This window comes from Corythoichthys intestinalis, chromosome 16, assembly GCF_030265065.1.
Source record: "Corythoichthys intestinalis isolate RoL2023-P3 chromosome 16, ASM3026506v1, whole genome shotgun sequence".
Taxonomy (NCBI): domain Eukaryota; kingdom Metazoa; phylum Chordata; class Actinopteri; order Syngnathiformes; family Syngnathidae; genus Corythoichthys; species Corythoichthys intestinalis.
The window spans coordinates 47246143-47258055 of record NC_080410.1 but is presented as its reverse complement, the minus strand read 5'-3'; the positions used below and the strand labels follow the sequence as shown (position 1 = coordinate 47258055).

The 11913-nt window shown below is 40.8% G+C and overlaps 1 protein-coding gene across 3 annotated transcripts in view; it reads right to left on the bottom strand.

Annotated features, from left to right (window-relative positions):
* Positions 1-432: 432 nt before the first annotated feature.
* The window catches only part of pdgfab (platelet-derived growth factor alpha polypeptide b), a 51022-nt gene continuing 39541 nt past the window's right edge, over positions 433-11913 (bottom strand). For 2 of the 3 annotated variants that reach the window (XR_009060890.1, XR_009060889.1), the window contains exons 5-7: positions 7260-7386; positions 4855-5000; positions 433-2138 (exon numbers count right to left, since the gene is read on the bottom strand). Coding sequence is in view for 1 of the 3 variants with exons in the window: in XM_057817612.1 (XP_057673595.1) it covers positions 2125-2138; positions 7260-7386 (141 nt within the window). In the remaining 2 variants the exon portion in view is untranslated. The remainder of the gene's footprint in view (positions 2139-4854; positions 5001-7259; positions 7387-11913) is intronic. The other variant, XM_057817612.1, reaches the window with a different exon arrangement.

Sequence of the window (11913 nt, the reverse complement as noted above, 5' to 3'; positions counted from 1 at the left end):
CTACGAGAGTTAACTCCAGCGTGTTAAGTGTGTCTAGCAGTAAAATATAGTAACGTGAGCTTGTTAACGAGGCAGATAATGTGGCTAGTTAGCATTCCAAGACGGCTAACTAGTTTCTGCTCTAACATGAGCCTACTTTTCTTCCGCTATTGTAAACATCTGTTCATAAATAGAAACTGCAATTTCTGGAGAAATTACTCTGGGTCTTTGCTCTGCGGTGATACAGATCTTAGCCCCGGCCAGGGCTATCAATAGAATGGACAAACATTCGCGTCAACGGAATTTAACAAAGTAAATGCCATAAGAAATGAATGGGAAATTTGGACGTCCATGGCCGTCAATGGCAGCACCCTCCATAAGATTCAATGGTCTCGGGGAAGTTTGGGCGACACATTCTATTGATATCTGGTCATTTCCCTTTGTTTTGAGGACATTGTTTTTTTTTTTTGTTTTTTTTTTTTTTTGCTATTGAAAATGAATGGAAAAAATTTTGGACGTCAATGGCATCGACTTACATAGGCGTCAATGGAATCCAAGTACATTAGTATCAATAGATTCGGCATGCATGGCCGTCAATGGCATCAATGCAATGTAAATTCAATTGGAAATTCAATTGGAAGTGAGTTGGAAATTTTCCCATTAGAAATGAATGGGAAATTTTTGGCAAATTTACGGGGAACCGTAAGTTAGTAAGTCCATGGACGTCAATGGCATCGACTTAAATAGGCATCAATGGAATACAAGTACATCGGCATCAATAGAATGGACAAAGGTGCCCGTCAATGGAGGTAAACAAAGTAAATGCCATTAGTAATGAATGGACAATTTGGACGTCCATGGCAGCACCCTTCATAAGCGTCAATGGAATCGGGGAAGCTTAGGTGACACATCCTATTGATATCTGGTCATTTCCCTTTGTTTTGCCATTGAAAATGAATGGAAAAAAATTTGGATGTCCATGGACATCAATGGCATCGAGTGACCAAGACGTCAATGGAATCCAAGTACATTAGCATCAATAGATTCCACATGCATGGCCCTCAATGGCATTAATGCAATGTAAATTCCATTGGAAGTGAATGGGAAATTTTCCCATTAGAAATGAATGGAAAATTTTGGGGCAAATTTCCGGGGAACAGTACATTTTTTTCCAAATTCTAGATACAACTTTTATGTTCATCATAACATTTTCATAACACAGCCTGTGGTGTTTTTTTCTCTCTTGCGATACTGTGATACCGTGAAACCGTGATATTTTTGCCTAAGGTTATTATACTGTCAGAATATCATACTGGCACATGCCTAGTTTGGACCACCACTTGCTTTTGAGGGGCAAAATAACAGTGAGTTTCCACCATTGTGACGTGTGTAAAGGGGGTTGCATCCAAAGCCGGGAACAAGGAGCTCATTCATGCTCTGCTTATTCATTCACTCTTTAAGGTGGTGGACTTTGCTCTTTGCGTGTTTACGTGTGTTACAGCAGACTGGGTGGGCATCCTTATCAGCACGACAGTGAAAAATAACTCCTCTCTGTTTACATTACCGATAGCGTCCGCATATTTCTCGCCCACGAACTCGTCGACGGCGATTGACGTCCGATCCGCGTCCCTGATCAGACGCCTATCGCCGTTGACGTCGGCGAAACGTGATCATTCGTCGGACGCGTATCGACTGGATTAAATACAGACATTCAATAAGCATTGAAAAGTAAGCGTAATATATTTCATAACAAAAATAAAGCATCTTTCTGCAACTGGCTTTTCCCACGTGGCGCCACTCCAAAGCGTACACAAAACTCGATACACTGTCAGTAATAATAGACAAGAGTGAAAACCGGATGGATCCTTTGGAGTGTCCACATAAATAGTTTGTAAGGAGCGCCCGCTCTGTACATACGCGGCGACGTCCCGTCTGTCGTCCCGCGCGCGTTTTGTCATCCAGCCACTTTAGCGTCCAAAACACGGAATTCCCTTTGTGTTGTTCGCTCCTCTTCATCACTGGGTAGTCTTATTATCATTTTTTTTATTAAGAAAAAAAAGCACCTTTGGCATCACTATTTCTTCTGTTCATCAGTCCCGAAGGGGAAAAAGTTCAGTTTTATGACGATGAGCCGAGGTGACGTCCTCACCTTACGTCCACTGTGGGGAGAAATAACAGAGAGGATGGTTAGAAGAGCCAAAAAAAGGGAGGGAATCATGATTTTTATGACTTTTAGTGCCCTGTGTGCATTCATTCTTGCATGCTTGTTGATCACTGAGGTCTCCATCAGTGTTGGGTTGATACAGTGGACCATTGGAACTCAAACGCTTGTAATTTGGGCAACAACTTGGGTCAAAATTTGGAAATAAACTCATTGTTTGTTTGTTTGTTTTTGTGTTCAAGATGACTATAGGACTAATACAGGGGTTATGATCAAATTTGCAGGATATGTTTGTATTGTTAAACAGAAGAAGGGCTTACATTTTGGGGTAATGAGGTCAAAGGTCACAGAGTTCAAAAAATGAATTTTGCGATAACACCCGAATGAACGAAATTTGCTGGATATGTTTAGATTATGGAACAGAAGAGGTGATTAAATTTGGGGGTAATGAAGTCAAAGGTCACAGAGGTCACATAAGGAATTTTGCGATAACTTGAGAACGAATAAAAGGGCTTACTATTAAATTTGCATGATATTTTTGTATTTTGAAGCATACGACGTGATTCAAATTTTGGGATAATAAGAGGTCACAGAGGTCAAAAAATGAATTTTGCGATAACTCAAGAACGAATAAAGGTGTTATGAGCAAATTTATAGGATATGCTTGTATTATAAAACACGAGGTGATTCCAATTTCGGTATAATGTGGTCAAAGATCACAGAGGACATAAAAGGAATTTTGCGATAACTCAAGAAATAATACAGGGGGTTACTATTAAGTTTGCATGATATTTTTGCATTATGAAACTTAAGAGGTGATTCCAAATTTTGGGAAAATGAGGTCAAAGGTCACAGAGTTCAAAAAAGCAATTTTGCGATAACTCAAGAACGAATAAAGGGGTTGTGATAATTTATAGGATATGCTTGTATTATGAAACACAAGAGGTAATTCCAATTTTGGGATAGTTAGGTCAAAGATCAGTGAGGACATAAAAGGAATTTTGCGATAATTCAAGAACTAATACAGGGGTTACTATTAAATTTGCATGATATGTTTGTATTATGAACCAGAAGGTTCATTCCAATTCCAGGTGATTCCAATTTAGAAATAATGAGGTCAAAGGTCACAATTTTGGAATAATGAGGTCAAAGGTCACAGAGGTCAAAAAAGGAATTTTGCGCTAACTCAAGAACAAATAAAGGTTATGAGCAAATTTATAGGATATGCTTATATTATGAAACACAAGAGGTGATTCCAATTTTGGGATAATGCGGTCAAATATTGCAGGGGACATATAAGGAATTTTGCGATAACTCCAAAATGAATAAAGGAGATTATTATAAAACTTGAGGGATATGTTTGTATTATGAAACAGGAGAGGTTATTACAATTTGCGGTAAAGAGGTCAAAGGTCGCAGAGGTCCTAAAAGGAATTTTGCGATAACTCAAAAATGAATAAAGGAGATTATAAAACTTGACGGATATGTTTGTATAATGAAACAGGAAAGGTTATTACAATTTGGGTCAAAGGTCAAAAAATGAATTTTGGGATAACTAAAGAACGAAAAAAGGGGTCGTTATTTTTAAACCTGCAGGATATCTTTGTATTATGAATCAGAAGAGGTGATTAAATTTGGGGATAATGAGGTCAAAGGTCACAGAGGTCAAAAAAGGAATTTTGCAAAAACTCAAAAATGAATAAAAGATTATTATTAAACTTGAGGGATATGTTTGTATTATAAAACAGAAGAGGTGATTAAATTTGGGGGTAATGAGGTTAAAGTTCACAGAGGTCAATGTGTGTAATACGAAACAGAAGAGGCGATTAAATTTTGGGGGTCAAAGGTCAAGGAGGTCAAAAAATATTTCGAGATAATGTGTTTCATTCTCAAAGAGAGTGCCCACTCTACTAAATATGGCGATGCTTTGAATTTGGCCACTCTAGTTTATCTATGTTTCTCTAATATGCGTTTGTGTGTACATATTTATATGGATAAAGATCATATACAAGATATGGTGGGGCTGCAAAGAAACAATTATTCTATTAATCAATGAATCTGTTAATTATGTTTGGATTAATCATTGGTAACGATTCTGATTATTTGATTCAGGATGTTTTAAAGCATGGAAACATGGAAAACAGACTCGATAGGCGCCTAGAGGACCAGACTTGGGGACCCTTAGTATGTACTAAAAGTAATTTCCAAAAATGCCTTCTCTAGTATATAACAAAATTAGTGTAATGGAAATAAACATAGGACCTTTCGTGTATAATTTTATAAATTATAAATAAATACATGAATACAAATTAAAATAAATTGATTATAATTATATTTTTACATTCATTTTAATGTATTATTTTAATTTAATGATTCATTTGATTGAATTTACAAACGTGAAGAAAATGCCCCTATTATTGTATCACCAAAGGCAGTTCCAAACCCTTTGATTGTAGAATTCCTCAACATGCTCGTATGAAAATGGCGTTCTGACACCTTCCCGTAATCCTACCGTTTGAGTTCCAATTCGCACAGTAAAAATTGACAACAATTTCTCACAAACCGCATCCGCAAGCAACAGTGACGCAAACTGCGCGCGCATGCCCCCAATCAGTGCGTGCATGCAGCATCATTGTGACGGAGGCGCTCTCCTCCAAGCCGTGTGATTGGTGGCGCCGTAGCGATTGGCGGCCGCGTAGCGAAAGGACGCCTACCTGTTCCCTTCACAGAGTTCCATTGAGAGGGAGGGTTGGAGGGGTAAGGGGGCGCAATGGGTGCGACTTGCGTTATGTCGCCAATAAATCCTTGAGGGCCTTTAGCTTTTTAGATTTCCTTTTTTTACCTTTTGCCATACGGTGGCCTGAAAGCACAAAGTCGAGGAGGCTGGGTTAGGAGCGGGGGTAAAAAGGCAAAAGAAGCACGCCTTTATGATACAGTAAGAGCCCTGGGATAGAAGCAGCCAGCGCAAAAGCTATGACACTAATAAATACTTCAGATGCCTTATCGTAGCACTTATCTGCTCCCGGGGAGAGAAAGGCTTCAGATCAAGGCAGCAGTTGAAGGGAGGAAGAAAAGGGTGGAGGGATTTTTTTGAGCTGGTGTCATGCCAAGCAGCCTTTGGACATCCTGCGTCAACACACGCCAGACGATTTACGACAGGAGAGTCAAACTCATTTCTGGCTCCTTCAGAGAGCCGTTAAGACTTATATACATAGTACATACATAACCGCCTCATCGTATCGTAATATATGTAGACTCTGAATGTTTATTCAGATACGTTTCAATTGATATTGAAAAAGGGCTTTAGGAATTTTTCGTTCGCTTTCGCGGGCCAAATCTGGCCCTCGGGCCTGGAGTTAGATCCGTTGCTGTGTTGTAACAGGCGGCTGGCCACCTAACAGGTGTCTTGGCCCGCTTGGGATAAGGTCAACGGGTGCAGAGAGAGAGGCAAGCCAGACAAGAGGAAAGGAAAGGAAAGGAAACATGGAGCAAGAGTGCAGGAAAGGATGATTAGGAAGGGATAAAGGCAAGACTTTGTGCTGTGAAAAAACTTTCTTAGGGTACTTTCACACTGAGAGAGCTCTCATATGTACTTTGGTCTGATGGTGTTTCAACCAAACAACACAAAGGCATCTTAGTGGATGCATACCTACAGTGCATGGACGCTACGTAAAGTGGGGCAAATAAGTATTTAGTCAACCACCAACTGTGCAAGTTCTCCTACTTCAAAAGATTAGAGAGTCAACATGGGTAAACCTCAACCATGAGAGACAGAATGTGGGGGAAAAAAAAAAGAAAATCACATTGTTTGATTTTTAAAGAATTTATTTCCAAATTAGAGTGGAAAATAAGTATTTGGTCACCTACAAACAAGCAAGATTTCTGGGTGTCAAAGAGGTCTAACTTCTTCTAACGAGGTCTAACGAGGCGCCACTCGTTACCTGTATTCATGGCACCTGTTTTAACTCATTATCGGTATAAAAGACACCTGTCCACAATCTCAGTCAGTCACACTCCAAACTCCACTATGGCCAAGACCAAAGAGCTGTTGAAGGACACCAGAGACAAAATTGTAGACCTGCACCAGGCTGGGAAGACTGAATCTGCTATAGGTAAAACGCTTGGTGTAAAGAAATCAACTGTGGGAGCAATTATTAGAAAATGGAAGACATACAAGACCACTGACAATCTCCCTCGATCTGGGACTCCATGCAAGATCTCACCCCGTGGCATCAAAATGATAACAAGAACGGTGAGCAAAAGTCCCAGAACCACACGGGGGGACCAAGTGAATGACCTACAGAGAGCTGGGACTACAGTAACAAAGGCTACTATGAGTAACACAATGTATCACCAGGGACTCAAATCCTGCACTGCCAGACGTGTCCCCCTGCTGAAGAAAGTACACGTCCAGGCCCGTCTGCGGTTCACTAGAGAACAATTGGATGATCCAGAAGAGGACTGGGAGAATGTGTTATGGTCAGATAAAACCAAAATAGAACTTTTTGGTAGAAACACAGGTTCTCGTGTTTGGAGGAGAAAGAATACTGAATTGCATCTGAAGAACACCATACCCACTGTGAAGCATGGGGGTGGAAACATCATGCTTTGGGGCTGTTTTTCTGCAAAGGGACCAGGACGACGGACCTGTGTAAAGGAAAGAATGAATGGGGCCATGTATCGAGAGATTTTGAGTGAAAATGTCCTTCCATCAGCAAGGGCATTGAAGATGAGACGTGGCTGGGTCTTTCAGCATGACAATGATCCCAAACACACAGCCAGGGCAACAAAGGAGGGGCTTCGTAAGAAGCATTTCAAGGTTCTGGAGTGGCCTAGCCAGTCTCCAGATCTCAACCCCATAGAAAATCTGTGGAGGGAGTTGAAAGTCTGTGTTGCCCAACGACAGCCTCAAAACATCACTGCTCTATAGGAGATCTGCATGGAGGAATGGGCCAAAATACCAGCAACAGTGTGTGAAAAGCTTACCCATGTTGACAATTACAGGCCTCTTCTAATCTTTTCAAGTGGGAGAACTTGCACAATTAGTGGTTGACTAAATACTTATTTGCCCCACTGTACATGCTAAACCGAAGACATTGATAGAAGCGCTTCAAATTACCTGTTTCAGAATTGGAGTGCTCCACGATGTGATGCTGCGACGTGCAATCGCACTCCAGGTGGTCTTCTAACCGCACGAAGACTTCTTTCAGCCTGGGTCTTCTTTTGACATACTCCAACTTGGCCACCTGCATGGACGAGGAGTAAAGAAAGCTTGTTCATTGATGAAAATTGAAAGGAAAAACTATGGCTTCTGCTTGTCTGGGTACGACCTGAGCTAAGGTGTAATTTACAAAAAGAGGTGCAGGACCCTGTCTGAGCAAAGCACAAGTGTTGTAGACTTCAAGGATAGATGTACTGGCAGTTGTATGGTAGGGCAGACTGGGAAATCCCCCATTGCTACCACCAACACCACCACACACTCAAACTTGTGCACTCTTTCCCAACTTGTTAACCAATAATATATTAGGACACCTGGCCATAAAGACTTTGCACAAACTTCAGCAGTGTGTCCACCAGTACGTTTCCAAACGCAGCAGTTTAAAACTACATTTCCCATAATGCAGAGCATGGCTTAGCTCACGGACAGCTACCCTATTAGAGAGCACCGGTAGCCAAGGCAAAATCAAACATTGCTATAAAAGTTTACAGTCATCGGCAGCGCAACGATGCGACACCAAACGGGATTTTACAGATCACACCAGTACAACGCTCTGACGGAGGTCAGCAGTTACTGAAAGGTAAATGTAGTAAGTGTACAGTCCCTGACAAAAGTCTTGTCGCTGTTTTCTGAGTAAATCTCGGATCCATGACGGCTCCAGTGGGTCTCCTGCAATATTTGCGGCGACTGTGGTGTAATTCAATGGAAGATTCATCTGAAAAATCCCCCTTTTGCCACAAAACAGTGAAGTTTGGTGGTGGCAAAATCATGGTCTGGGGTTACATCTAGTATGGGGGTGTGCGAGAGATCTGCAGGGTGAAAGGCAACATAAATAGTCTGAAATATCGACAAATCTTAGCTGCCTCTTACATTCCTAACCATAAAAAGGGACAAATTCTGCAGCAGGATGGTGCTCCATCGCATACTTCAATCAAGATCCTTCAGGACTGGCCAGCCCAGTCACCAGACATGAACATCATTGAGCATGTCTTGGGTAGGATGAAAGAGGAAGCACGGAAGACGAAACCCAAGAATGTTGATGAGCTCTGGGAGGCATGCAAGACTGCTTTCTTTGATGTTCCTGATGACTTCATCAATAAATTGTATGAATCTTTGCCGAACTGCATGGATGCAGTCCTTCAAGCCTTTGGAAGTCATACAAAATATTAAATTTGGATCTCACAGCACAACTACTTAATTTGCTTATGTTATGTAACATATTTTTGTATTTGCAGTACGTTTTTTGTACAATTTTCACACTACCTTCTGTTGGCGACAAAACTTTTGTCTTGCCAAAATTTGACCTTTATGTCTTCATTAAATGATCAATCTTTTTTCAGTGAAACATATATATTTTTATACAGCCAACATCATTTGGGAGGGTCTTAGCTTTCATATGAGGCATTTCTGAAACCAATTAAATAATTAAAAGTCAGGTTATCAGCAATTGTTTCTACAAAATGGATAAGCGACAAGACTTTTTGTCAGGGATTGTATATACCGGTAGCCTGTGAGCTTCTACCGTGATGAAGGTTTATTTGTGAATGAGAATTGACAGTTGACGCCATGATGACGCCAATCTGTGACTGCGCACACATGCACAAATTTGTTCTCTGGGAACACATCACAGCAGCACAGTGCTGTAGTATTTTGTGCAAAACGTCAGTCATTTTCAACACACGATAATTGTTCCCTTGAAATATAATGAAAACCGGACATTTTCATGAATTTATAAAACCCCGCCGGACGCCCCGGGAAGGATGTAAAAAGTGGACATGTCCTGGCAAAAGAGGACACCCTACCCTATGCTCTAGACAGATTTACAGACTTGAAATTTAGCAAACAGGAACAATAACTGCAGGGATTCTGAGCCTAGCAAACAGCAACAATAACTGCAGGGATTCTGAGCCTTCAACTTAACTCATTTGCTCCCAAATACGTATAAATACGTTCTATTTTTAATTGTTTCGGTGTCCCAAAGACCTATTTATACATCTTTTTTGTTTTTTTTTATTACAAGAGACATCTGTGGGTTCTGATTCAATTTAGCTCCAAAGCACAAAGCTGAAAATCCATTTTAAAGAAATAAAACTCGCCACTGGAGGGCAGTAGCGCATTTGGTAAGACCCGCAACCGTATTCAACGGCAACGAACGGCCAAGCCACAAAGGCGTGGCACCGGCGGAAGTAGACCGAATGGATGCCAGGTGCTGGACGACCGAGCAGAACGACCGGGACCACTAGATGCCGTTGAGTCCGTGCTGCTCACAAGCAGAGCCCGCAGAGAATCAAAAAAATTTAATTTTTTGAAACAGGCGGCAATGAGGGAAAGGTTTAACCGGCTGTCACGGCCACAATAGCGTCATCTTTCAGTTAGTTATGTGTAAATAAATTGTTACTTTGCTATCAAAAGCTCTATTTGTCTTGTTGTTTATGCTATTTTGTAAAAGGAAAACATTATTCAGATGTTTGGGATATAACTAAAGCAAAGAATAGCTGTGTTAAAGTCAAAGTTATGTTTGAAATGTATGCTTTCACAAAAAGCTCAATTTCTCAGTTTTTTCATCAGAAATGGGAGAATTGCTCAAACTAAGCTATTTTCTAATGCTGATTTCTAAAAAAAGATATGAACTAACTTTTTTTCCAGCTGAAAGAAGAGAGCCAAATCTTTCTTTTGATGGGTTCCATGTTTATATAGCAATACAACAGAATTTTTTGTGGGCCTTGCAAAATCAGTCAAAATCCAGTAAAATGGCCAGAAGCGAAGAGCCTTGCTCCAGTGAAAATGGCTAGGAGTGAATGAGTTAAAGGGTTCATTCCGATTACCGATGTCGCATCGATCGGGTCCTATCACGTCATTTTCAAAGTATCGGAATCGGCAAAAAAATATCATACATGCCTTTTTTTAATATATGTATATTTTTTAATTAAATCGTTTTCTAATTGTATTTAACGTTACAGACAAAATTTCTTACTTTCATCCAGAGTCTTTAGTTTTTGCTTAAAGTAGGGCTATCAAATTTATCACGTAAATGGCGGTAATATTATTTTTTCTAAATTAATCACGTTAAAATATTTAATGCAATTAACGCATGCGCTGCACGACCCACTCACACATTGTCTCGTTCAATCTATAGTGGCGCCGTTTTACCTATATATAGAGCTAACAGGCAGCGTAAAATGAGTAGAGAGAATTTTGGCGTCTTTTTAGCCTCTTTTTAATTGGCTAAAGCCTTAAAATCCCTCTCTCAACAATTAGAAATATCGTGGGAAGCAATGTGGGGAAGAACGAGTGGTTGATCTTTTCCTTAACACCCTATGTTACTTCCCAACGCAGAAAAGATATATCATTTGGTGCCTCTAAGCACAGTCATGGTTGTACTTCCCATCATGCATTTGGGCAGAACAGTTAAATGGCTACAGTATCATTTACTGAAAACTCAACAAATACACTAGATGGCAATATTTAGTTACAATATACAAAGTCACATTTATCCTTTAAGAATTACAAGTCTTTCTATCCGTGGATCCCTCTCACAGAAAGAATGTTAATAATGTAAATGCCATCTTGAGGATTTATTGTCATAATAAACAAATACAGCACTTATGTACTGTATGTTGAATGTATATATTTGTCCGAGTTTTATTCATTTTTTTCTTAATGCATTGCTAAAATGTATATGATCGGGAAAAATTATCGGGAATGATTGGAATTGAATCGGGAGCACAAAAAAAAAAGCAATCGGATCGGGAAATATCGGGATCGGCAGATACCCAAACTAAAACGATCGGGATCGGATCGGAAGCAAAAAAACATGATCAGAACAACCTTACTGCCAACCACCTCGGTCAAAATGGATTTCACGTCTAGTGCCATCAATAGCAGTCAATGAGTTAAAGGAGTACCCGATAAAGGGTTAAAGGTGTACAGACAAGTCAGCTCGAAGGTTATCGGGTTGTGTAAGAAGGGAGGTGGCTACATGCTTTTTCACTCTCCGATCCAAGTACTACATGCAGGTAACTTCTACGTTTATCAGTGAGGGCCTGGAGGGCACATGGAAACAATATCCCACGCAACCCAAGCACCCTCCTTCTTCAACTCATCCGCAGTTCACCGCATGGCAAATGATATGAACCAACAATCCTCCGGGCCGCCGCTCTCTGGCGATACGGTCGGCAGAAGACGGGAGAGGCTTTCTTCCTCCATCCTGCTCTGGCCTACTGCCCGGTGGCGAATTAGTCACGCAGACAATTGAACATACCGAGTATGTCTGGTAAAACAAAAGCATGTTGACACTCACGCAGCACCGTGTCTCTCATGCCAATGCCGTGAAACAAAAGCTCAGGGGGGCAACCTCGTCTACAAAGTGAGTGAACGCTTTACCCTTTGTAAATGTGTCTTTTTATACAGGGGAAGCAGTGAAAAAAACGGGGTGAAAGAGAGTGAACAAGCAATGAGGTATGCGGTGAGCAAACAGAGGACAATGGCGTCTGGCTCGGAGATGGCGTGTTTACCATCATCGGGCCTCGACACGGCGAAGGTGACGGGATCGGCG